Source organism: Chelmon rostratus, chromosome 3 (assembly GCF_017976325.1).
Source record: "Chelmon rostratus isolate fCheRos1 chromosome 3, fCheRos1.pri, whole genome shotgun sequence".
Classification (NCBI taxonomy): domain Eukaryota; kingdom Metazoa; phylum Chordata; class Actinopteri; order Chaetodontiformes; family Chaetodontidae; genus Chelmon; species Chelmon rostratus.
Genome location: NC_055660.1, coordinates 29,940,932 through 29,968,903, shown reverse-complemented (window position 1 = coordinate 29,968,903; position 27,972 = coordinate 29,940,932). Strand labels below are relative to the sequence as shown.

At 41.2% G+C, this 27,972-nt stretch overlaps 1 protein-coding gene across 1 annotated transcript in view; it reads right to left on the bottom strand.

Moving 5' to 3' along the window:
* tenm3 (teneurin transmembrane protein 3) overlaps window positions 1-27,972 on the bottom strand; it is a 198,826-nt gene that overhangs the window by 5,169 nt on the left and 165,685 nt on the right. Inside the window, exons 32-48 of the mRNA XM_041933771.1 lie at window positions 27,774-27,912; window positions 27,568-27,673; window positions 26,983-27,125; window positions 26,502-26,680; window positions 20,184-20,288; window positions 19,047-19,177; window positions 15,617-15,786; window positions 13,911-14,037; window positions 7,230-7,427; window positions 6,822-6,881; window positions 5,158-5,502; window positions 2,484-2,728; window positions 2,219-2,400; window positions 1,734-1,936; window positions 1,002-1,112; window positions 746-888; window positions 506-630 (exon numbers count right to left, since the gene is read on the bottom strand). Of these exons, the coding sequence (XP_041789705.1) occupies window positions 506-630; window positions 746-888; window positions 1,002-1,112; window positions 1,734-1,936; window positions 2,219-2,400; window positions 2,484-2,728; window positions 5,158-5,502; window positions 6,822-6,881; window positions 7,230-7,427; window positions 13,911-14,037; window positions 15,617-15,786; window positions 19,047-19,177; window positions 20,184-20,288; window positions 26,502-26,680; window positions 26,983-27,125; window positions 27,568-27,673; window positions 27,774-27,912 (2,712 nt within the window). The remainder of the gene's footprint in view (window positions 1-505; window positions 631-745; window positions 889-1,001; window positions 1,113-1,733; window positions 1,937-2,218; window positions 2,401-2,483; window positions 2,729-5,157; window positions 5,503-6,821; window positions 6,882-7,229; window positions 7,428-13,910; window positions 14,038-15,616; window positions 15,787-19,046; window positions 19,178-20,183; window positions 20,289-26,501; window positions 26,681-26,982; window positions 27,126-27,567; window positions 27,674-27,773; window positions 27,913-27,972) is intronic.

The following is a 27,972-nucleotide window of genomic DNA, read 5'->3' as shown; positions in this document are numbered from 1 at the left end:
TGTCCACCTGGCAGGTAGAAAGAACAACTTTCTTTACACCTTTTGCAACAGGTTTATTTCACGGCACTGTTCAGTTTCACAAAATTTAGCTTTTAGATAATGCTGGACAATGACACACAAACTGTAATGACCTCTCAACAGGATAGCATGTGCGGTAACTTACCTTTTCAAGAATTCATAAAACCCTCCCCTTCACAATTCAGGGGGATGAGATAAAATATAAAGAAATAGCTTCATATTCCACTAAATGTAGGCAAACTCCACCCACTGCAATTGTTGTAATGCCACAAAGCACTAGTGTGTTGCTTTTTCATGATTTATCCAACTTTTAACAGGTAAATAACCCTCAAATGAATGAAATCTTGTGTTTTTAAAAACAGCTATGTACATACAAATATGCATTGACTATTCAGCTTCAACATTTTTTGTTAAGGCTATAATCCAAATAGATATTAGTTATTATCTACCTTCTTAGTGCTTTCATACTGTAAATATTTCTTGTTACCTGTGACATATTCTTTGACCTGATGAATCTTGCTGATAGGATTGTTGCCTCGGAACATGTAGAGGTTGAACGGCTGGGGTTCTTTACCGACACGTGTCCATGTGCTGATGTCAGGAGTGGTCCACCTTCAGAACAAACACAATCTGGTCAGATGTGACACTGACAAAGCTGGAATAGCATGCAGTTATAAATAGAATCAATCATCATGTTTGGACTGACAATGAGTGACAAACTGCCTACCTGCCGGCAGGGATGTCGTAATCTCTGTCTCCAAAATGCAGCAGTCGTGTTAGGGGATCATACAGGCCTCCGTGGAAACCAATTACCAGCACAAAGTCTGGGTTGGAATCAAAGTAAACCTCGCCATATGCTGTGTACTGCACCTACACACACACAAACCGAGATTTATAAATAGAATTTGAACAGAAAATACGAAACACTCTCAAGCGCTTTCTTCCTTTGTTCCACAAAGGGAAGAAGTGCACACATACAGTACCTGTTTAAGTAATAGTCCATTGTTGCTGAAGACAGCCAGGGGGGTCCCAGTGTTATCACACGCAATATAAAACTCCTCTCCGCTGCTGATCTCCATAGCAAACACATGGCCCTATGCAACAGACATTCCAATCATACAAATGAATACAATAATAATAATGATGCTATGTTTTCATTGCTGTTGTATTCTATAACTCTACATGATTATTTACAGGGCTGTAAATAATGATGTCACTATTATTTTTAGTTATTGTGGGTCTCTCTCTGATTCACTCACTGTATTTATCACATTAAACCCGTTCATCTGCGGCTGTCTGTGTACTACAGGTCCCCTAACCTGTCACGCATTTACAAGATTTTTCAACAATACTACTATGTGATGAAGTGGGGCTGCTACACAGAAAATCATCCCCTCCTTCCTAATTGAGATGCTGTACATTCACCATGTTTTCCCTATAGTCACTGGAGGGAAACCTGCTCCACACTGAGTATCATAAATCAAAAGCTGAGAGTGAAAACCAAATATGACTCATAAATAAACATCAGTGAGCGCTCTGTCCAGAGAGAGCTAGACTCTTCCACGTTCAGTGTTTTGCCTGTCTCCAGACGGAGATGCTTATTTTCATGCTTAAAATCACTTAATTTTACTTACATCATTTCCTTGTCGAATTTAACCAAATGCATGTTAGCAATGACAAAACCATATTCAGAGATGCTTTTTCAGTGTAGCTACCTGTAGATCATAGTAGAAGGATGTGATCTCGGAGCTGGAGTGATTATAGACATGGGTGATCCTGGTGGGGTAGTTCAGGTCAGCATAGAAGAACTGGAGGTGTTGGCCCAGACTGTTTCTAGATGCAACACGCCGACCCAAACCATCATAACGATATTGTATGGTCCAGCTGGCTGCTTTACTGTAGACACGCACTAGAAGACCTGAATCACGCATGACAAAAGGAAAATTTTGATCTGGTACAATCACATAAAATAAAAAACACACAATTCCCTGTAAGTCCATGCAATTCATCAAATTAAACTTCGGTGAAGTTTGACACAGGAGTTTGCACTGTTAATAACGAGCTGTCCTTGGAAGAAACTCCATAACTGACCGGTCGGATACAGGAGTCAGTGGTTCAGATACATCTCTTGAATAAACTGTGTGAACTTGTTGTCCTTGTTGGGCAACTAAAACATGGAGTACCAAAGACTAATTCCCACCTTTGGAGTTGTATTCAAATATCTCGGCTCCCCTCTGTCTGAGGAAACCGTCTTCATCCAGCCTGTACTGAACATCACCCAGACGAGTGATTCGGTCCCTCAGGTCATAGCGTAGAGGGGTTAACCGACCACTGTTCCCAGGGTTCAGCAAATGCAGGTTACCATTCAGATCATAATTATACCTGGCAGGCCAGAAAAATATATTGTAAGCATTTGGCATCATCAAATAATTGAGCTTCTTTTTAGTTTAATGTTATGATCCTACCTCCACATCATCTTCTCATTGAGGGAAACCGTTTGCAGCTGGCCATCAACGTCATACTCGTAACCATATTTGGTTGTGTTTGCAAACGGTCCGATCTTGATCTCGCGCTTGGTGACTCTGCCCATGTTGTCGTACTGAATGGTGATCCAGTACATCAGGGACCTGAATATCTCATACTGGATCTCCTTGATGCGGCCGTGCTGGTCAAAGTGTTTGGTGTAAGTCATCACTGCTGTGGAGATAATCTGAGACAGGAGGAAGATAAATTCATAAAATCAACTGCTTAATGCCTACGCTGACAAACAGCAGTGCTGATCAGAGTTCAGCAGAGATCATGGAGAGACTATACATGACTGACCACACAAGACATTAATACTAAACCTCTGCCATTCAGGGAGGTGTGTTGTCCTGTGTTGTAGACACACACACATTGATGACATTTGTATTTGAGGACATCCAAAGTTGCGTTCTCAGGGTCTGTGTCTTAGAACCAACCTGAAAATTAAACTTGGACTGGAGTTGCTTGCGAAGCTTTCTACACAGCTCATACTCAGCATAAATTCTCATCTGAGAAAATGAACTTTGTCTGGTGGACACTGTGGCCTTAAACCTGGTTGTGTTTCGTACATGCTCTGATTTCTAACAGGCTTCACTATTGGTTTACCCTCATGAGGCCATGGCACCTGAAAAAAACAAAAACAAAACTTCACACTCCCCCTATAAAGCCCTGGAACATGCACTGATCATGTTTATTTTTCAATCAGCTACCTTTAGTATGGTGTTTGTACCGAGAAAAGCATATTTAGTGACTATCTGGTATAGCTGAGAGGATTGTCTTAGTAATGTAGTTCTGTCTTCTCGTTTCTTCCCATTTGTCCCTACTTGCTCCCTCTGCACTGCCTGGCTCTGTGGAGGGAGGTGATGTGGCTATTAGTTTCTTGCCATACCACAGGGACAATGACTGCCGTGTCTCTGAATGCGTTTCTGCTGCCTCTTCAACGGCATGCTGTACTTCTGCTAATTGCTAGCACTGCTAACAGCCACCTTTTTGGCTCAGTCACCGCCATGTTTGCATGTGAACAGGCTGTTCTGGTCCAGGCTCAAAACGGCGGCCAAAACCCTGATGCAGCTGAGCTGTATTCCAGGTGAAGCAGCCCACAGCCAGATAAACGAGTACCCCCTCATCATGTGGGAACCCTCGGAGCTCTGCAATGAGCCATTCATGTCTCATTGGCTCACCGTTCCCCGCCATTCTCGCTGCACATGGCATAAGTGGGGCGTATGCGAGTTAGCAGAAACCACCAGCATGTTGGCCAGCCACTTCTGTGTCTGCATTTGACGTTAGAGGTGGGGGCTGGGCACATGCTATCCCAACCCGTCTTTCAGCTCCAAAGAAGGATGAGGACCAATGGTTTTCCAGATGTAACACCAGTTTTCTGAGTGTTTTTTCTTCACTAGCGATGGGATGTGGCGTTCTAGGACTCACCCAGCTGCCTCTGCAAAGGAGTATGGCTGGGGTGCCATTCTCATTATATCCAGGTCTTCAAAGACACCTCTTTGGCTGGTTGGGGCAGAACCCTCGACCAGGACAGGACCCTCAACCTGCTGGAGCTCACAGTGCAGAAGTGCTGCACCACTGCAGCTGAGCAGGAAGCATGTAAATGTGAGGTCAGACAACACCACAGTGGAAAGGCCTGCCACCTTCCACGTTCCCTCAACACAGGAGTGGACAAGATGTACAGAGCGGGTCCACTCCAGGACTCCACAAAGCCGCACAGAGTTAGTAGTTGCTGTCCCTTTTGAATTTTTGGCTCACAAGGAGTACATCTCATTCCTAAGGCCTTACATTTTAACCAACAGCGAAGCCTGCTGGAGGGTAAAACAAGTGTGAGGTGCAAGGTGCAACCCTCAAAATCATAGAGCTGAAGTTATATCCAGGCAACTACTATGTATTTATCCCCTATCTGAGTGACACCAAGGGAGAAATGTTGCTGCTGTTGTTACTACACTCTGGTAAGTGCAATAAAATGCCAATTTCAATTTGAGTTTTCTAGCTTGTATTCTGTTTTTTATATTTTTTATATAACACTGAGGTGTCACCTAGTTTTTATTCTCTCTCTGTGATTGCATTCTAAAAGGAAAACTCACTTGTGCATTTGACATATTGAGACCTTTAACATCAATAGGTAAATGTATTTGCTGCTGTTGTTGGGGGATGTATTTTACATTTGTGTAAAATAGTGGTGTTGGATAATTCAAATATATCATATCATCAGTAATGTAAAAAATGTTGGGATTTGATGTTCTAACCATATCTCCTACCCCAATGAGTAACCCTTGATGCCAGGTGGAGCTGTGAAAACTTTCAGGTTAAAATTCACACAATGAAGGTTTTCACTGAGATGCCACTCTGTTTCACATAATCAAGAGGTGGAGGACTGTGGGTGATGTCAAAGTACACACATCTAACAGTAGCTTGTATTTTCACTGAACTGGTAAGACTGAGTATGTATGTATGATGTGAGGCATCACTGTCTGCCAATTTAAATGCCTGATTAATATAAAAGTATCACTTTGAACTTTAACGACTGATCCACCTGATGTTTGAGGCACTGTTTTTTACTTATTAATCATTTAGGAACCATTCAAATCAATGCAGCCAATCCTGTCTTACCTGATTGATATCATAATAGATGACTCCAAACTTTCCAAACTGCTCCACCTTCCCAGATATATCATCAAACTGATAGAGATCGATTGGCAGTGGTGTCTCATTGATTACAGCCTGCATGCTGGTGACTCTGAAGCTGTTGTCGTAGGTGTAGTCAAATCGCGCATTCACCATCCCGTCCTCGCTGAAGCGGAATATTTGTCGGTCAACCAGTGGGCCAATCTGGCGATACCGGATGGAGCAGATGAAGCCTTCGCTCTGCAAGTTGACAGTCTTAAGCACACCAGCGGTCTCATCGTACGTGAAACTGACCCGTGTTGAGTCATAGAGGATCTCTGCCAGTTTATTCTGATGGGACAAAAAAAAAAAAAACAGTGCCGTGTGTGTTTACAATAATGGACTTTGTAGAATATCACATCTTGTTTATCCAGGATCAGCTACACCATCTGTTAACTTCAATCTATTACTACTACTACTACTACTGTCACACCGCGGTGAGGTCTGTCTCGTCATGGGGTTTTTGTCTTGTCTTTTCCTGTTTTATTTTGGAGGTCTAACTCTCCTCTCGTTTCAGAGCACTTGCCCTTCCTCATGTGTCCCGTGTGTCCGCCCTGATTACCCATTGTTTCCACCTGTTCCTGATTACCCTCCACATGTTAAATAGTCTGCGTCTCCCTTGTCTTGTGCCAGTGTGTCTTTGTCCGTCGGCGATTCACCCGAGCCTGTCTTCCCCATTCGTCCTTGCCACAGCCACAGACTGTATTCTCCGTAAGCTCTTGTTTCCTCCTCGTGAGTGTTGTTTTGTTTGTAAGTTTGATATTTTAGTTTCTGATTTATTTTTGTAGATTAGCCCTCAGCCGAATTATTTTCCTCTAGTTCGAGTGATTTTCTGTTGTTTCTATTTTAGCACAGTAATTCTTGTTCATCCGTGTTTAGGAGAGTTCTTTTGATTTCATAGTTTTCCTTATCTAGCTTCATTTGCCTTGTAGTCATAGTCCATTGTGTTTTCCTCCCTCTGGAGCGTTTTTTGTTCTTAGTCATTTTCATTACTTAGTGTTTCATAGATTATCCTCATAGTGAGTGTTTTCTGTTCCTTGTTATTTTCATTACCTAGTGTTTTCTAGTTAATCCTCTTAGTGAGCGTTTTATGTTATTTTCTTGTTAGCCATAGATATAGCCATAGGCCTAGAATAATTATATAGCCTATTTGTTTGACACTCATTGAAGTGGATCTTGAGTGATAAATATTTCAATAAAGATCTTTGTGTTCAACTCTCTGCATCTGAGTCCGAATCTGAGTCCCGGCCCTGACAACTACTACTACTTCATCTATTCTCAATATAGCTAATTATCCCATCCAAGGGAAATGAAAGCTTTGGAGGAAATAAATGTTATTTATATTTGTTTACAATATGTGACTATTGATATTTGGGTTGACTGAACTGATAATAACAATTGATAATTGAAAAACAAATGATAAATGAATGTAAGAGTCAGAAATTTGCTATAAATATTTTAATTTCTATTGTATAGAAAAAATTAAATAATACTACTGTAAAAATATAAAACATTTAGTAGTTATAAACTACATATTTCTCAAAATAAACATAAAAAGCATACAATTTTTATCATTAACTATGATAACTAAAAAACATAAAATCACATACCTGTCTGCGATATTTATACAGTATACGCCGACCAGTGCCTAGATGGGCAACTCTGAGGAGCTGGAGGGAGAGAAAAAAGCAGTTGAGATGAGCAGTTTAACTTTAAATATCATTAAAATGATGTTCAGATTATCTTTTTACACAAAAGAGCCATCATGGCTGTCACCTGACACCTGAGATACAAAAAAATGTTGGGCTGCCTACAATGACAATGTCTGCAAAAAATAGAAGGCTGAACACTTATGTTCTATTATTATTATTATCAAGAAAAAAAAGGTCTTTTCCAGTTCTCCTTGTCAAAGTCGTTATGGAAGAAAAAAAGGAAAAGAAAAAGAATGAAGACTAAAAATTCGACTCAGGTGACATGAATTGCAGTCTTATTACACACACATGCACACGCCCACACACCTGTCCATCTTCAGAGTAGTCCACATTAACAGAGGCGTTGCTCTCTGGGGGTGTATAGATGTTCCTGTAGTAGCCAATGGACCTAATGGTCTGCATGGTGTGTCGAGCCACACTGGGCATAGTGACTGCTGACAGACGGTCCCCTGAGCCATAGTCGAAGATATACTGGTGCTGGCTGTGCAGCAGCAAGACCATGGACTGTTAGAGAGAGGGGAGAACAAAGGAATATATATGTTACATGGCACCAAAGCAGTAAAAGATACTGAGTACAGGCACAATGAGACACTTTATATTTGCACAATGTTGTGGAACATTATTTGACACCATATAAATAATAATTATAACAACCACAATAATAATTAACATACATATTGACTATTTGGGGGCAGGGAGGAACTCTTGTCATGTCAGGGAGGCACTAGAGTGAGAGGCACAGATATATATTTGATATAATTAAGGCATGTAGCACATTTACGTAGATCTCAGTTTACGTGCTGTTTCAGACCTGCAATTAAAGCCTTTTGTCAACTGTCACCACAATCTTTCCCTGCATGTTTTTAACATAATTCTAGTATATTTGCCATAACAACGACCTTTCCCTAACCTCAGCCATAACATAGTTGCCATGTGCAGATGCTATAGAAAAGGGTAACTTGAGAAGCATTGACATTGGACATAAAAACAAACAAACAAAAATACAGTCTAAATGTCATAAGCTGACATTCTTTGCTAGCAATACAGTTGGTTTATCAGAGGGAACTGCTGCTCAGGTTCTCTGAGAGCCCCCCCAAAAAACCTCTGGTTCTCATTAGATAAGCAATTTCTGTAAATGGGCAATTCTCTGAAGTCTGTCTGACTGAACTGAAGCTGGCTGTTTCTGGGGTCATCAACACTAACCTGCTTTTGAAAAATTTCCAACATGCTTCCTTAAAAAGTGCTTCATATATACGAGTGAAGTGTGTCAAAAAAGACGGGACTTGGTAGTTTAACGTTCTACATACGAATCTATTTGATTTAAAAATAATCACTTGTATTTGATTGAATAGCACTCATTTGTTACTGCTGGAGCCTGGTCCTGGTGATTGTGCTTTTGTGGAACTGGACCACAGGTGGGGATGCTATTGAACAGTCATGAACAAAAGCACAAAGGAAGCAAGGACAGTTATGAAATCATTTTTTAAAAAGCAGCTAGTGAATAGGCTCTGGCCTGTACATTTTCAACCAACGGTTAGGAAAAAAGTAAAAAACATAACAAGCAGACATGGAAGCACAGGTCAAGGAAATTGCTTTTACACAAAAACATGAGACAACATGTTTTCCTCAACGTGGATGCATTGCTCCTTCATTTGTCCCATGGGCGTTTTGCACACTGCACTGGGGGACATGGTGCAGGTCTGCTACAGAATGGGGAAAACTGCACGTCTTTGTAGAACAATGTGACACCAATTTCCTCCCGATGCCAGACAAAGTCATCGTTTTCATAAATCCTGTGGGACCCTCCTACACCGTCCCTGATTGGACAATAATCAGAAATGTGAGGGGAACACAGGCCTAATCTCATCTGTAAGAAGGGACTGAGCAACTCTTCTTTGTCTAGAAGATAATTCTTTAAATGTGAAAAACAACATGCTCTCCTGGGTGTGTGGTCCTCGCCTCAGACAGGCAGCAAAGATCACCTTGGCCTTCAGTTTAACCGGTCAGGGGAGTGCTTCACATGTGATTCCATTAGCCCGCTGAACTAGCTCATGAGGAAGTGATATAGTGTATATGTGCTTCAAAACCTTTCAGTGAATTAAACTGATCTGATGTTACGTATTACTGTGCATTAAAACTTCTGTCTTTTATACATGATTACATTTGGTTTGTGTTGCCAGGAAGCATCTTGAGGCTGTTTTATTCTTTCAGAGTGAACTCAACTAGATTTTTATTTGTCTCAAACTGTTAAATTGTTTATATTTTCTCCTGCTGGGGGTGAGAAAATATAGGACCAAAAAATGTTGAATTGCAATTGATTACACTACTTACAGCAGTATTGGGGAAATACATGAGCATACTGCCCACTCAACTGTGCTCATGGTTTTCATCATAAATTATAGCATGTTGCAGCCATAGAAATGCAGTTATGCAGTCGTACATATACCACTGTGCATAATGAATTCTGCTTTTTGACACTGTGTTTCCCAAAAGGAGAGAAAGTGACAGATGGAGGAACAACGTGAATGAAAAACAAGTACAAGAGAAGGTGAGAATGTGCTCGGAGTGACACATGGAGTAAAAGAATAGGACTAATTTATGGGGGAATTATCTCTGCTCTTTCTATTTGTCTCTTCTTCACTTCCCTGTTTGCCTTTCTCTGCTGCTTTCTCTTTCACTTGTCCTTACTTGAGTCCCTTCTCCCTTCGTCAGCTTCTCCTGTTTTATTCATTATTGACAAGAGTCTTGCTTCCATTTTTTTTGTCACTCAGAAAAAAACAACCAAGAAAAAATATAGTTTTTATTTTTTGTGCCATGTTTCCCGTTTTAATCCTTTGTTGTCTCCGTAACATATAACTATCACTGAGGTGAGATTACTGTAAGTTATCGTTCTCCGCTCTCAATTAAACTATTAGTACCAAAGCCTTGACTTGTTCAACGCCCAGTGACTGCAACTTTCAATGATATGTCAACCTCTTCACCTTCACACATGGATCTGATTTCAAGTCGTTAACCCCTTGACGCCTGAATTTATTTAGAATTATATTAAAAAATTAATTATTTGTGTTTTTGCTTTCAAATTGATCCTGAATTAAGAGGAGTTTGTTAATTTTTCTGTAGCACATACAATAGATATAAATGTAGGTATGATGCAAATTAGCGACCACAGGCGTTAATGCTTGCATTTAATCATTGATGCCTGTTGTCGCTAATTTGCCTAAAAATACTTTATTTTCAAAATTCATAAATGTGCATCATAAAAGCTTACAACCATTACATTGTAGCAACAACACAACGGCTGTAGTTTTCACTTTGACCGGTCCGACGAGAAACCAGTGCTTGCAGAAGGTTCCTAGGTGTGTGTTGAATATGCACAAACCAGCACTAGAGGAATGCATGCGCGATTCGGCTGCAATGTGGATTAAAGCGGTATGATACGAATTCGCGACAATCTGCGTTAAGGTGTTAATGAATAAAAAGCACTGCATGGGTTAGTTCCATGTTTCTTGAAGCTCACCTTCTTTTACTTTCCAATGTGTCTGGAACACATTTTCTTGTAGAACTTAGTGTCACACTTAGATTAGAGAAACAAAACTACATTGAAAACCAATTTATTCACAATATTTGTTACATGTATTGTATTTATATATCACTGTTTTATTGTTGATGTTATTTTCTATTTGAATATATTATTAATTAACTAAATATTCTATCATTGTAATTTGATGTGTTGCGTTTTTTGTGAAAGGTATTGAGACTACTGGACCTGGATCTTCCATAACCTGCGCTCTCACTCTTCTCTTACTCTTCTTTCTTTCAGTCTTCTGACCTTGTTATGTATTTATTTATCTCTCGTGATGTCTCTCACACTCACTTATCAAGTCTTCCTAATCACCATTCTTGCCTCTCTTCATCCACAGTTGCTGTTATTTCTGTCTGTCTCAGTCTTTCCTCGTCTCTGTCCAACATGCTTTACCTAAGCTCCCTGCGTCCCCTGGGCTTTCTACAGCGGTACCTATGTCTATGCAGACTCCCTCCCTGCCTCTCTTCCTCCATCTCTCTTTAGCATTCCTCTTTTTCACAAACAAGGCCCGTTGCTGTTTAGTGTCAGGCTCTGTTGATCTGCCCCTTTGTCTTCCTGAGCTAACAAACACAAAAAGTGTCTGATTTATTCCACCTGTCTCCTCCTCCTCATCGTCCTTGTACTATTTTTTTATGCCCAAGCTCTTGTACTACAGGGAATACCCTCCCTTGGACTCCTTTAGAGACAAAGTGGGTTGTTTTTTGAAGTCACTCCCTTTTAAGTATCTCTTTCTCTCTTTCCTCTCGTTTTATTCAGTCACCTCTGCTTTCCTCACCTGTCTCCTCTTTTCTTCACAGATAATGGTTGCTTTTTGAGTGCATTACTTTTTTCGCACGCTTATTGGTGAAGATTTTTTACTGCTCCATCCACGGTCGGTTGACTCCTTGTGTATGAAATATGTCTCTCTCTACCCCTTGAGAGCACTATGATCACTGGGAGAAAGTTTGACCCTCTTACAGACACAGAATTGCCAGGTGTTAGTTAACAGATGCTGCTTTGCCTTTCCTTATTTTCAGTGCCATGAAAAGCAGCACGACAAAACTGGCACTCATAGATAAATTGTCTTCTTATTTATTGTAGGCAAAAAGAACCACATTTCAGCTAGAAGCCCTCATCAGCATAATTAAACAGCAACAACTGGAAATGTATATAAGTGTGAGGTTCAAACGCCAATCAGCAAAGAGAATACATGATTGCATGATAGGATCCATCAGTGAATGAACCACCCAGAAAACAGCCTCTCCTAATGACGGAGGTGTGACCACAATAATCAGCAACAACAATGATTAGTGTCACTAGCTGAAAGGTCGTAAATAAATAAGACTGAATGCTCAAGACCAGAAACACATAACAAGAAACTGCATATAAAGATTGATAGATGAAAATAACAACAAAAAGTCATAATGTAATACAATATACATCCCAGTTCCAAAATAGTTGGGGCATTGTGAAAAACATAAATAACACAAGTTGTGAAAACTTGCTAATTCAGCTAACACCCTTCATCATCACGAAACAGTCACAGTCTGCATAGATTTACACACCAAAACTGCTTGGTTAGGTTTAAGAAAAGGTTTGGGTTAAAAACATTACTGTTACGTACGACATAAAATAAGTCAGGGGTCAAACAGTGTTGAGGTGAAAGTCCTGTGTTTGTTTGGCCCATCCATCCATCCATCCCACCTCCTCCATATGTGGACTTTCTTGCTTTACTACGTCACCTGACTTCCTCCTTTGGGTGAGGTCTTAATTACTTAAACCACTAAAGGGCCGTATCCAGCCAAGTCTGATGTAGTTTGGAAACAAGTCTAGTGGACTGACGACAATAAAATTAGATTCAATGGATTGATCAATTAAATACCAACTAATTCTGGAAGCAAATGTCACACATTCTGTCAAAAAAAGGTCCAAGATGACAAGAGAGTGGCTTCAAAGCAGGATAATGATCCTAAACACACCATAAAATCCACATTGGTCTACCTCAGGAGGTGCAAGCCGAAGGTTTTGCCATGGCCCTCACAGTCCCCCGACCTAAACATCATCAAAACTCTGTGGACAGACCTCAAAAGAGCAGTGCATGCAAGACGACCTAAGAATACCACAGAACTAGAAGTCTTTTGAAGGCCTTCCCTCAAACAAGAACTGAAAGACTCTCCCTTTTTGTTTTCTGTTATTTTGAAACTGTAAAAGACAGACAGATGCCTAAAATATTAAAGAAATGTGTGGTCTTGTACTGGCTTGGCTATTCACAGTAAGAGAAATTTTGACCGGGGGTGCCACCATACTCGTCATTGTTGTTTCTATTGTGGTCACACCTCCTTCATTAGGAGAGGCTGTTTCTGAGCAGTTCATTCACAGATGCATCCTGTCACGCAGTTATGGATTTACATGCTGGTGTTGGCCTCAAGCTGAAACATGTTTTTGTCCACAATGTATAAAAAGACAACTTATCTGTGAGTGCCGGTGCTTTGTTTTTTCATTACCATTCAGTGTGAGTGTAACTGACTGTGTGACTTGAAAGCATACTGAGACCTCACTGACTTGACTTTTTAACCTATGTCCAACACCTATAAGCCCCATTCTCATTGGAATGTAGCGAAAAGAGTCAATGCCAAATTAACATCCAAGCTACATGAACTATGACGTAAAACCCTGGAACTCAAAGTCAGACACTTTTCTCTATTATGATGGTGTTCTTGGAAGGAAAGAGAAACACATCATTTTTAGTCTTTCTTCTAACTGTTCTATGTCTCTCCCCTCCATTCTCCCTCTTGATTCCTCCTTAAGAGACTAGAAACCTGTGTTTCATTCCTTTTTCTCCTCTCCTCTCCTGAGGGAAGGTGGACTGTTTGCAAGGGCAGTCTTTGTGGTTGGTTGTTTTCCTCACTACCTTTGTGACAGGACACTTTCCACAGGGGGAAAGCATCACTTAGTGTTGCTTACTTTGTTTGACCAGCGTTTTAAGGCAAACACAGCTACCTTGCTTTGTATGTGGAAATAACAGAGGAAAACTGCGTGTCTGTGTGTGCTACAGCATGCCATTTATCTTTTTATTCATCCGCAGAGTTGAGCAGCATTTCAATCACAGTACATCCTTGAGAGAACGTGTTTTTGTGAGTGTGTGCATGCATGTGTGGTATTTAGTTGTCCCTGAGTATGTAGCAATAACACAAAGGTTACACATAAGCAACACTATTTTTTCTTTATTTCTTTTTTCTTCCTTCTTTTGTCTTGTTCTTCATTAAATATATTGAATATATCTGAAAACTGATCCTTCACACAGCGCTCACCTACCCTGAAGTAAAGGTCCATCAAAAACAATGCTTTTAGTTGTGTATTGTTTATACTGTCGTTCGTGATGTGTGTAAGTGTGAGTATATGGCTTTCTGTGTGTCATCCTGTACCTTATCCAGGTAAGTGTAGCTCCATGTCTTTCCATCAGCGAAGACTCTGGAAATGATTCTTCCCTGACTGTCGTACTCCCACCTCTCTGTGGTTGGGCCCCTCTGAAGGCCTGTCACCTGTCCAGTACTAGACACACACACACACGCACACACACACACACACACACACACACACACACACACACACATGAACACACACAAATATAAGACTCTGTGGAAGGCTGGTATCTGATCCATATCAGGGCGTGCAATATTCATGTTGTTTCTTTCCAGTTACAATTGAATAGCGTGTCACTAAAATGACAGCGGCATGAATGACACTGTGTGTCAGTGTTTTCGTGCTGCGGCCCTGTCGTTCCTTTCAAAATGTTAAGGCAGTCTCAGAGGCTGTTGAAAGCTAAATGTTCCATGCAATCCCAAAACATAAACAGCCTAAGTGACATTAGGTGAATAAACCCATAACAGTTTCTGGACATTTTCAAATCTACTGTATCAACCAGGGGTGTCCAAACTGTGGCCCGCTGGACATATGGGGCCTAACCCCTTCATTTATATGGCCATAGAGTTGTATATCAATCAAAATTTGGCCTGCTGCTGTATCAAAATGCAGTTTCTACTGAGACCGATAGGTGTCACTGTGAGCACACTGAATATGTGCTTTTTCTATTCCAAGGAGGCTGTTTGTCCACAATGTGTCTCATACTTTGAAAGGCAAATGCCCAGGACTGTGCTTTTTCAACATGCTATGAGAAGTCTGGACACCCCGCTACAGAGCATTTTGTTTGTGTGTTAATTCATTGGTCTGAAATTTGGTGATGCACAACACTGCTGTTATAATTCAAAAGTCATGCATATAGTAGAAACCTCTTTAACCTACAGTATATGTTACAGCTTCCTGGAACATGAACCCTAAAGCAGTGATCATCAACTGGCAGTCCGCAGGCCACTCCCAGCCCGCCAAAACCTTCCATCTGACCTACTGAATAGTAGATATATAGATATATAATTTAATTCTAAAATGCACCCATCTAACGTTACTCACCAATCAAGGAGGTCCAGCTCATTCTAGCAATGAGCCAAAAAGTCTGTAATTCATAGTTCACACCTTCTACAGAACTGGATTATTCTCCAACTCCATCCTCTCTACTCTGGACCCAAAATCAAACTGCTTGGCCTCCACGGTGTCCGTTCTCTGGAGCTGACTGCAGTGAACTGGCTGGACTACATGTTAGGTAGGTGGTCTGAGGATCACTGAGCTTGTCTATGAAATGCAAGCGTTGTCACTTGGGTTTATTTCCACTGACCAGCTGTTGTATTGAGTCTCAAACTGAATATTCTTGTTTGAGACAAGAATTTTTGTTGAGATAAGGACTCATTCATTGGTAGCTGAACTGTAGGCTCAGTGTGGATCACTGACTGTCTCCTTGGTCGAGGTCTGAGTATAAGTATCTAAGTATCTAAGTATCGAGTTATCAATAGAAATTGTCCATGTTTTTTAGGAGTCTGTTCACACTGATAGTAAAATTAATTTTGTAAGAAAGTGAAAATATATAATCAAATATCAAACAATATTAGCGTAATTAGGCCAAAATAAATTATTACTTTTTATTTGAAAGCGTGTCCTTAAACAAATTATAGCCCTTGTATATATCTGGTTGAGGCTGACTGCCCTGAAATAATAAATACCCTGGTACAGAATGGCTTACCTGGAGTACGTCAAGTTAACTGACAGTAGCTTGCTGCTGGGAACCCAGAGTGTTGGATGGCCTTGGGTGTCATAGATGATCTTTAACAGGAACTTCCTATGGTCGTCATAGATTTTCTCTGTTCGCAGTGTTCGATCATAATCCACAGACAGCAAGTTCCTACCATTCACCTGAAATGAAATATCAATTGATAAAGATCATATAAATCTTTTATCATCTGAAACATTAAATGCTCAGCAGCCGAAACTGATTGTATTACATGCAGCTATGCTCAACCCCTGCTATGCTCCCATCTGAAGACAGAGTCACAGCAGTAGAGGGATTCATGTCCTGAAGATGGTAGTAGCACAAAGGTTGAGATCATCAAACCACAGAGTTCATCTTTCTGGGAGCATGAATATAGTGCACAAATCATGGCAATCTGCCTGTTACGAGATATTTTGCGTACATTTAGTCAGTGTGAGTGTGGCACGAGAGGAAAGTGGAGTATACAAAAGGGAAGGACTTGATCCTCTGGTGAGCATGAATATGCTCAGTTCATCAGAATGTGCTGATAAGATTTTGATGTTTTTTGAGTAGAAGGAGAAATAAGTTCAGGGGGTTCCCGGAAACTAAAGACGTCTCACTGCAAATCTGATGACTACCTGTACAGAGAGACCTACCAATCAACTGCTCAACTTCAGCCAAACTGCTTCATTTTGAATTTGAAGACATTTCAGGTAATCTTTGACCACAGTATAAAGACACTTTGAAATTAAGACAAATAGTGACAGGGGATGGACTTATTATTACGCAGAATCAGCTCAGTATGTTTTTTTTCTCTTCTTTTACTGTTACTGGTGCACAAAAAGAAGGATGCTTCATAATGAAGGATTAGCCTCCTGGATAGATAAGCAAACAATAAATAAGACCATGTGTTAAACTCTTGGCTGTTCAATTCAACATCTGCGCCGCAGCCAGTAAATTAAAACAAACTTCTGATCCAAGACCCATAAAACTCTGTAGCATCACAAAGATAGCTAGCCACTCTTTATTGCTTTCTAAATGACTTGCTATTTGTTCAAACTCCAATTTACAAAGACGGATAACCCAGGTTTGGCACTTAGCTCACCTTATGAGTTGTTTTACGGACCTGTTTCATTAAAGAGAGAGTCTTGCTGGAAAATGTTCAAGAGTCATTTTCAACTTTTTACTCAGCCACTCAATCATTTGTAAATTAGCACCTGTTGAATGCAGCGAGGTGAATAAAGGCGGCAGTGAAGGAGGCTACTGGGATGGTGTAAGGTGCATGAAAAACAAGACCAATGGGATAACAGCCAAAGGCTATGCAGATTATCAGGGGAAACAAATCATTTTCTAGATTGGTATGGATCAATGGACAATCTTAAACCAATTTCATTATGAGTTTGTCCTTACTGTAGCCTTTACTGGGTCCTTGTAGTGTGTAAGACAGCTGAGCCCCAGAACTGTCTGTTGATTTTGTGTAAGACTTTGACTGACTGTATGTCCTTCACCCATTTCCTTTGTTCCCCGGGTTGCCTGCTTTATGTTCTTTACAACTATATATATGTTTCTGGCCCACTCAAACCTGGGTTTTTGTTATCATACCCTTTGTACAATCTCATATGTGTGTGTACCAGCACTTCCATCTGTGTGAGAAGCAATTTAAGTAATTGAGCATCAGAGTTAGGACATTTTTGAAAAACGAGGTCACACTGCCGGGTTTTCACAGCCAAACGTCCAATTTAAGGGTTAGGAGTTGGGTCTATAGTTGAGATTGGAACTGCAATTATAAGGTATGTGGATGTGTGTGTGTGTGTGTTTGTGTGTGCGTGTGTACGTGTATATGATAGAGAGACAGTTTTATGATAAATAAATAGTATTATTATATTAGATTATATACATATATATCATATTATTATTTATTAGAAAAATAATACTTACAATATTAAACATTCTTATTCATGAACATATTAATTAGTTTGATCTGGTATCCATTAGCCTGGTCAGTATGATGCTCTAAGCCTTCGAGTGTAGCATGGAATGGCCTTGCATTCTCAGAATCCAGTGTATCTCTCATCCATACAAAATTGACAAACGAGACAGTGAAAGTCAAATACACCATTATTACATCATAAAAAATATATCTAGAAATTAAAAATTCACTTAATGTCCTACATGATCAATTTATCATCGTGTAAAACTTACCAGCCTTGACATTCTGTGTTTGGCAGTAGCTCTTTTCATTATTTCATACTACTTAAACACGCAGTTTTAACTGGCATTTTGTGCACAATACACATTCGTCAGTGGGATTAGCACACTATATAAACCCAGTATGAATATTAGCATTTAGTAAAAGACTGGATTAAAGTTCAGTGCAGTTCATTTCGTCCCACAATCACCCCATCATCATTAACGGCTTAAATTGGCACCTTGTTGCCACTGCAGGGCGGCCGGACCGTCATTGTGTTAGCGGAGACAAATTCTCATACACATGAGTCACACACATGTGGCTTTATAGAGTGTACATACTCTATTTACAGAATGCTCACCTCTACATCCCCATTTACAAAAACACATCCTGTTTACCTGCAGCTTGAATCTTGCTGACAAAACAACACTCCCCATTACTTGGAGTGGACATGCTGTTACATTCATTAGGGTTTATTGGACCATGCTGAGAATGGCACCACTGCGTGGATCAAACACGCCAGGGAGCACATGACTGCACACTTTTCCCCTATTAAGCTAGGCTAGTTAGACAGCACTTCATGTAATATTGAAGCACTGCAGACAAATCACTGTCCCTTCCTTCTGTCCTAATAGCTTTTAAGAACAACAGACAATGTCATAATAGGGTTAGGGTTAGGGATTATGACTGAAACAGAAACCCCTCTGTGCCTCATATTGTGCTGCTCACAGAGGGGCAAAATGATAAAAGTCACATGACTCAGTGGTTTGTGAGTACTGTTGCCTTATGGCAAAAAGGTTGTGGATTTACAACTAATGGCCGGCTGGGGCCACACTGTGCGCAGAGCACTTGTATGGTCTTCCCATGTCTGTGTGGGCTTCTCCTTCCAACAATCCAAAAACATGAGGATGAATTTAAAACTCTGAACTGCATGTAGGTATCACTGTGTTAGTCTGTACAGTATGCGCCCTGTGATAGACTGGTTATCCACCAAGAGGGTATCCAACCTGACTTAAGTGTTGCCACCAATTCTAAAATAAATTCCTTGAATTAACTAAATTGGTCTCTATCCATTGGACCACATGGATGGAGTCAATTTCCATGTTCATTTAATGAACATGCTTGTCAGCTTACTCTATTTCCTCTTTCAGTTTAGAAATATTGTGGGTTAGTAGTCAGTAACAAAGCTGTGTATTGTTCTCTGTTTATGGAAAGCTTCAGCTGGAGAGCACTCACCCTGAGCTTTCTCCCAAAGACGATGACTTTTCCTCGTGTCTGTTCCTTCCTGAACCTCCACTCCACCAGGTTCTGGCCATTCTCTCCCGGCAGTGTCATGTTGCGTCGGGCCACAGTGGGGTTAGCTGCACCTACAAAGTCGTATAAAATAAGACGTGAATACCAGCAATATTTCATAGTGAAAAAAGTCGAAACCAGACTATGCAAAGCCAAAAAAGCCACAAATCAACATGTGCTGTTCACACACCAGACGTCAGGTGTGTGTCACATCTGACATCTGCTCCACATTCCACAGTGGATTTTGATAATTTACGGAAGCGACTAGCCTCTCTGGAGGGTTTCACGTATCTGTACCTGTGTATACAGTGTCACTTCAGACATTTCTATCATTTGACAGAGTTTGCGGTTTAAGTCTTCTAATGTAGCCCAATTGATGCAAATCGCACACTCATTGTTGCCAAACATTTTCCAGCATGCTGTAGTCACAAATCACCTATAATACATTCAGCACATTTCAAATCCGTATACAATGATTTTTACACTTTATTGTGATTAATGCCCACCAGAGGCTATCTAGACAGTAGGAAGAACTTGAACTTATTTGAGTCTTAAGCACTACCATGGTGCTTTAGAAACTAAGTAAAGTAGAGGTGATCTGCAGTAAATGCAATGACTTGAGAAATGATCAGATCAAAGCATTAAAATGACATTTTGTGTTGTTATTGTGACATTTTGTGATACTTGACGTGAAGATCAAATCCTAATGTGTCAAATAAAACTGCGAGCTTATCGCTGTATGGTTACAGCTGGACAAGCAGTGACTTGTACCGAGTGTAGTAGCAGAGCAAATGACACTGACACTGATACCCCACTATGATCCATTTCACAAACAAGCCCGTCAGATAGTGTTTACCTCCATTTACATAGAAATCTGGTACACAGCGTTTGAGCAATTCATAACTCATAAATATTCACCATGTAGATAGCCTGAAATGCTTTACACATATTGCACACTGTAAAAACAGATTAAGTTGTTTACCAATTCCTTTTGTATCTGTAGTGGAATTGTTTTGATAGGAAACCTCTGATTACTCTACATCACAGTACATTCAGGGTAATGTGCTGAAAACTGCATACCTGCTAGTATGTGGGGCTCTGTCTGGTAGTGTGTGTCCATCCCATTGGCATAGATGACCCTCAGTGAATGGTCATTACCCACCTGGTAGCTGTTACGAAGCTGGTCTGTATGAGAGAAAGACAGAAAGACAACTATTGTGAATGAACCATAACAATATTTCACATTCATTGATTTTGTGTTTTCAACGTGGCAAATGTCATGGCATTTATTCAAAAACAGTGTATTAAAACTTAACTGAGCTGAAAGTAAGGCAGAGCTGTCAACAATTGGTTTTGAAAATAAAGCAAATTTTCAGGCAGCACCGCCTTTACCACTGTCTACATCCCCCAAACATTTAGACAGGAGGTCATGCAGTAAATCCTAAAATCACCACAGGGGAACTGCTCACTTTAAAATATCAGAGCAGCAAGGTTTGAGTTAACTAGTTCCTTCATTAAGTGACAGCAGACAGGTGGTCAGAATCAGATACCTGGTTGAAGGTGAAGTGCTGTGAACATCCCTGCTTTATATCAATGAAAACACTAAAGGTCAGATACATTCAGCACTTAGTTTATTTCTGTATTACTTGAAGGATATGTACACAACACTTTAACATGATGCTTCAGTTGTGACTTTGAGAGGCTGCTGGGGAGAGAGACAGGAGGAGAGGGTGGATATGAAAACGGATGGTAGAGATATTATAAATGCAGTCATTGATGGAGCATGTTTCTGCACCTTGAAGCCATGCTGATATTTTGCAGATTTGCTGCTTATTTTACAAAAAGCATGACTTTGACCAAAGTTGCTCTTCATTAAGTACGGATAAGCCTCCTCCCATTTGGTGGCAGCTGCATCCCTCTCACGTTCACCCTTCTTGTTCTTCTTCTTCTGCTATTGGCGGGGGCCATTTGAGTGAATGACTCTTCATTAGCAGATGTTACAGCTAATCTTCTACACACTGCAAACTGCTGTAGCAGAGGTGACTGCAGCAAACGCATCGAGGCGGTTATTCCTCCAGTCAGTGCTACAGCCAACCTTTTTTTAAGGAGGTTACAAATGTGGGAGATTTACAGGAAAATATTTAAACAGGAGGATAGCAGGAAAGAAGGGTAAAATACAGGAGAATCCCAGGAAAAAAGGGTGCACTAAAAGGTCTGGTGTAAGGAGAGAAAAATGACAAAGAGAGGAGCGCAAGATAGTGCAAAAGAAGGAGGGAGATAAAGGGATAAATGTACAGAGAGGAATTAGTACAATTAATTTCTGTGGGCAGTGTTTGTACCTGCTAATGGTATTAACATCCCCCAGCCTCTTTTAATTAGGTTGCCCTTGACCTCTTGTAGGAGTACTAGCTGTGTGTGTGTGTGTGTGTGTTTGTGTGTGTGTGTGTGTGTGTGTGTGTGAGCAAGACAGAGATAGGAGCTCACTAGGCTATATACTGTACATTATTACTCCTCCTCCTTCCCTCTGATATACCGTCAGGTAAATGAGTCGTCTTTGACTGACTGTCTTGTTAATAACTAATCAAAGTATTTCCTAACATGTCACAGTTATTGAACAATCTGACACACTGAAAGAGTGTTGTGTCTTCTGTTGATGCACATTTTATTACTGCATAATCTGCAGGGATTACCTTTGGTTATTATTTTCAAATCTTCTTATCTTCTACATCAGTTGAACAAATTTTTACTCTAATGAACTTGGAAAAGCACTTGTTGGCTAAATTCCTATTAACATCAATTATCTGCAGTCAAAGAATTCATGACAAAGACTTTAAGGTTTCAAATCTGTTCAGAATGTAACTGCTGTACACAGCAGCTGTTGTGCTATTCTTCAATGGGAGGATTTACTGGGTGGATACTGGTGATTCTTAACTCCCACCTACCCACACCAATTTCCCAGCACAAAAGAAAGCAAACAAACTATGTGAATAAAAGTGAAGGTGTCCTCTGAAGAGGAGGGGTTGCAGTGGGCCAAAAAAAAGAAAAGAAAAGAAAGTACATTATGAATGTGGAAAGACAGCACACACATCTTATTAGAGCCAGGCCATGATAATGTACCATATATTTACTGTATTTGTCCTTGTAGTGCATCATTGTCAGGCCCTGCATTACCAACATGCAACCCAGCTTTCAACAACCACATCAATATGACAAAATACAGCAGCTATATTAGCTTGTTTACCATTTCAGGGTTACAACTAGCCCACCTAATGTGATTTCACATTACCTAGACCACTTTCACACTGGCACACTGCGCAGTTTAGGTGATAGTCATAGAGTGGAGGTGAAACGATAAATAATGTACATGAATTGATGGAGAAGAATGCTACACTTGGCGATGGCTTTGAATAACTTATTACCTTCCAATCAATAATGCTGTGCAGGGAGGGAGATTCTACTCTGTTTTCCTTCACACTCTGGGCACATGTAGCTCGCTCTGAAACAAATCACTGCTGGCCACTCGAGGCCTCGCTTCAGCTGGCTCATTAGTTCAGATTTAACAAGGGCATCAGTGCTAAATTATTGTTTTCCCTTGCTGTTTGGGCTGAATGTCTCACATGAAGGATGATGAGGATGGTGAAACCCGCATTTTTTTTCCTTGTGCAGTCCCTCTCAAACCTAATATTATCAGAGGGGATGCAATGACAGAAGAATCCATAGCATTAGCTACGTCATGGGTAAGATTATGACTAAGATTCTACTCGTAGTGTAGTCCCTGTAGGGGGTGTCACTGCCAGGTTTGTCCCTGTGCACGTATGCAGTCATTTCTTTCAAGCCCTTGTGCCCTGTATGGCCCCTCCTCGGGTCCGCTCCTGCAGTATATAACTACGTGGCCTGAGGTCTGCTCCCAAAAGTCAGCAATACTTGTGTAGCAGGAGGGCCTGTTTCTTTGAGGGCTATGCTTATACTCATATAAACTGGAGTTACAATACATAACATTCTATTTCACATAGGATTCCCCCCTATGAGTCACTATTTTTAAAGGGCGAAGCTGGTGTAGTCAATGTAAACTGTGACACCAAGGTGCACAAGCAGATAACACACACCAGTTCACAAACATGTAACGCAAAGCGTAATAAGGTAGCAAGGCGATGCTGTGCCGTGGTTAACAACATGTCAGCCCTGTGTGGAAAAAAGGGGCCAAGTGAAATTACACTCCCTCCACACAGCACACGCACTGCAAAAGAGTGCGACAGTGATTACGCACCATAATGGTCCCCATGCAGCCCACTAATCTGAGATGATGGGATTAGAGACACACCTTTTGGCATGTGTGTAAAAGCGACAGATCTGACAGAGTGTCATCTGGTGTCTAGCACGTTTAAAACTGAATGTGTCAGGGAGGACACAGACAGAAAGCGAAAAAAAGGAATGAAAGGGCACGGAACAGCCCAAGATGGCGCCGTCTGCTACTCTCATCCCTCTGAGGAGTGCCATGGGGGAGGATAAGGCTCTCATGGAGTGCGTCCGGATGCCCTGCAGAGGCTCCACTCCTGCTGCACTGTAGGCTTGTGTGATGTCATCACACAGCCACTGAAAAAGACACTGATTTGACAGAGCTACATCTTGCAAGTGTCCTCTGTAATGAACGAACAGCTGCTGTGTCTGCCTGATGTTTGCTGTGTGCAAAACATACTGAGACAAAGTACGCATTGAGCAGAGCCAGCAAAACACTTCTTCTGCATCATTCCTGTGAGGCAGGGGGAAGAACCCCTCGAGGGGAATAATTCTTGACAGAAAGGAGTTTGCTAGTCCGACATCGCAATACCACCCAGATCGGTCGCCTTTCTGATGATGCCCAGCAGGTCCTGAAAAAGTCCTTCAACTGTGGGCATTAGGCTAACAGGATAACGCAGAGAAGGAGAGAGCTGCTGCTGCAGGGCTTCTGGCTGTGGTGGGATGAAGAAAGCTGGACACACAAGGCTGCGAGATCCCCCATCACCAAACTCCAGGGCTCAACATGTGGAGGAGGGAGAGCCGCGAAGAAAACCCCAGATGGAGGGAGCCAAGCCACCTGATTTGTGTCCGCTATTGAGGTCCTCCTCTGGGATGTCTTGAAACTAGCAGATGAAGAGGTCCATTTCTGCCTCTCGCAAGCGATCCACACTGTCACATCCTTGACACGGAGCGCTGTGAAAGCATTCATAGGCAAACGAGCACAGAAGTGGCAGGCAGCATGCAGGGTTAAGTGCTAGCTCAGCATGGACAGCACCAAGGCAAGCCTCATAGCGGGGGTGAAGGTCATATGGGAGTATGTAGCCAAACCAGCAGCCAGTACACAGGTGTTGACTGGAAACTTGGGAGCAGAGCTCAGGTCACATGGTTGTTAAATATGACATGAGCAGACCTGAGGGAGTTTATGAAATGGAACTTACTTCCTCACCTCAGATCAATTCTGAAAATGTTTAAAATGGAAATTGAAAAACTTAAATCCAAGTGGAAATTATCATTGGCGTTGTCCATAGCGACCATATTATTGACACAGTGAAGTTGACCTTTGACCTTTTGAGCATAAAATGACATCATTTCTTAATTTTATCCTATTTGACAGTTGTGTGAATGTTTTTCATGATTGTGTCCACAAGTAGTGAGGAAAGCTTCTATTTATGTCCGCTAGATGTCACACTAGAGCACCAGCATCTCAGACCAAAGCAAACGGACATGTCGGCCACGCCTCCCCCTACCCAGAAACAGCTGTTGTATCACTCTCCTCTCCTCTCCTCTCTCCTCACATATCATGTAAAACATGCTTCATTTAAACTCTACAGAAACAGCTGCCTTGGTTCATCTTTCCAGTCGTCCAACAATCACCAACTCTGGTTTGGTCGAAATAAACCTTTAATTCACAGAGTTAGATGTGGAAATATTCTGTCCGGAGTAAATCATAATGTGATAACTTATAATCCTTTTTGACATATACTCAGCTGAAAACAGTACAAAGACAATATACATAATGTTTTATCCGAACAACTTCATTCATTTTTGTATTTATAAGCTCATTCTGAATTTGATGCCATGTTTCAAACCAGTTGGGACAGGAGCAACAACAGACTGGGAATGTAGTGGAATGCTCAGAAACACCTGCTTGGATCATTCCACAGGTAAACAGGTTCAGGTTCAGGTTGGTAAGAGGTGATAGTATCACTGGGTATGAAAGGCTCAGTCGTTCACGAGCAAGGATGGAACGAGGATCACCACTTTGTGAACACATGATTCTATAGATTGATAGAGTACTTTATTGATCCCTAAGGGCAACTGCAGTGCTGCAGCGACAATAATAATAAAGGATATTACTGCATGGACTCATCAGTAAACACAGCGTTTGCAAATTAGTGCCTTCTGGTTTAATTTACCTTTTACGCAGCAGCCCAACTTTTTTTGGAAAACAGGGTTGTAAATCCATGTAACGTAGTCATTAGCTTCCTAGCTATCCTGCTAACACCAGCTACAGAGAACATCAAGGAAGATCTGTTTTAACTGCTGCACACATCTGCACACAACAAAAGATTTGTATCTGTACACACACAGATGCACGTGAGCACTTGAGAACTGAGGAGGACATAAATCAAAATCTCAAGTTTTAAAAAATGTGAACATTTCTTTTTTTGTTCTTTCTGTTAGTACGTAGGTAATGGTTATGGATTAGAACATATTGGGAATTCTCTCAGATGTTAACATGTTCAGGAGATTGGTCTGAATTTTTTAGCCATTGTCTCCTGACCCTGATAACATGCCGAACACCCAGCAGTGATGTTGCAGGGTTTCCCTGCTTTCTATGTTGCTGTACATCTTCTTCAGTGTGATTAAGAACTGGTCAGAATGATGACTGCTCCTCCAAAACAAATTGGCTTTTGTGACTAATTTCCATCTGAATCACAGCCGCCTGGCAGTGATTTGAATGGAAATCAGGCACAGTACTGGGATAATATTGTCCAGTATAATTTGTGTTAAAACAGCGCTTGCAAAATAAACGCTGTCACATGCACTCTCTTGCAAAGTGTCTTCCTTACTTGCACACACACACAAACACACATATACACACATAGTCTTGTATCCATCACTTCAGAAGACCTTACACCGACTTACATTACTGACTTACCCTAATCCTAACCATAACCACTTTTCGTCTAACCCTAACCAAAACCTAACTTTACCTTCATCTTAAGCCAAGTCTTCAAAAAATTTAATGATGCTTGTTATGGGGACTGACATTCTGCTCCTATAGGGAAGGCCAGTCCCCACAGTATGTCTGTGTAAACATATTTATGTCCCCACAATGTGACTACAACGGGACACCACACACACACACACACACACAAGCTTCTGCAACCGCCTTACCCTGCACCAGAGTGTAGAAGGAGTCTATTGATGACAAGTTGGTTGTTATGGAAACATCCTCATCCCTTCCTGACGTCTCAATGTCCACAGAAACAGCTCCCGACGACATGTCGCCGTGGAGATTGGTCACCACGCCGGTGGGGAAGGTCACATTAGTCAGACGACCCTCGCTGTCATAGCTACAAGGACAGGATGCAGGGAGGAATAAAGGCACATTAGTGGCCATTACTCTAATGTGCTTTACAGATACCTGTAAAAAATACCTCAATCTACACTAAACACACATTGTTCTAATGTGCTTTATACTAGGTGATGCTATTCTATCCAGAAACGTTCAGATTATCTTATCAATGCTATGAAACCAAACTAAGAGTTAATATAATTCTTAGTAACTTGGATAATATGGCTTCAATGGCTTTTGAAATTCAGCACACGGCAGTACAGATATGTTCTCAAACATAAACACAGCAATGCTGCTCACTCATAGAAGGTAGTCCAGCCTATTTGGATGCTCTTGGTAGCCAGCAAGCCGCTGTTGCCATGGTAACTAAACAAGACCAGTTCCTGACCCTGAGCCGTGAGAGTCTTCAGACCTCCATTAGTCCCGATGGTCAGCCAGATGACCTACACACACAGAAAAACACACACCACAGTAAAACAGGATTACATACATTCTGCCAGTACAGCCGTCCTTTCAGACAGTAAATATCAGTATATGTAGGTTTATTCTGATGAATGTTCTGGATTGTCAATATAGTGTTTTAGTGTCTTTGTTGAAACTACCTGGTGGGAGAACTGTGTTCAAAATACTAATAAAAAAGAATTACTCGTATATTAGCTGACTGAATGCCCTTATCAACATAACTTGCATCTCACATTTTTTCTTTCACCTCCTTCCATGTGCCATTTATTCAAAGGATCCAAAGGCCGGAGCCTCTCAAATAAAAATCTTACTGCAGCTAAAAAACTGATGGAAACACTTGAAATGTTTGGGCAAATAAATGACCTTCAAAACCCAAATGTCAAACTATGATCTGCAGCACGGCAAAAGACTTGTTGATCTCACCTGATTGTCAGGGGCAACCACACGTACAGGCATCCTGTTGGTATCTCTCCGGATGCGGAGGGTGTTCCCGCTGCTGTCCGTCACTGCGGTCACATCCTCCTCATTGCTGAGAGTGAAGGACAAAACAATGTGAAAGTTTGCGATGGGCATGTTGCTACTGCAGTCACCTTCAGGTATGACACGAATTCTTGACCACACGCACTGACCTGTAGCTGAAGTTGTATTTATAGTCTCCAGTGACCAGAGACATGGTGAACTGGTGAGTTCCATTCGCATCAAACACATAGAGCTCTTGAGAGGCTGGAGAAGCCACTTCATAGGAGCTCGGACCTGAAGCTAGAGAGCCTAAAGACACAGACAAACAGACAGCCAGTCAGTCAGCCAGTTACAGTATCTTCCCAGGAC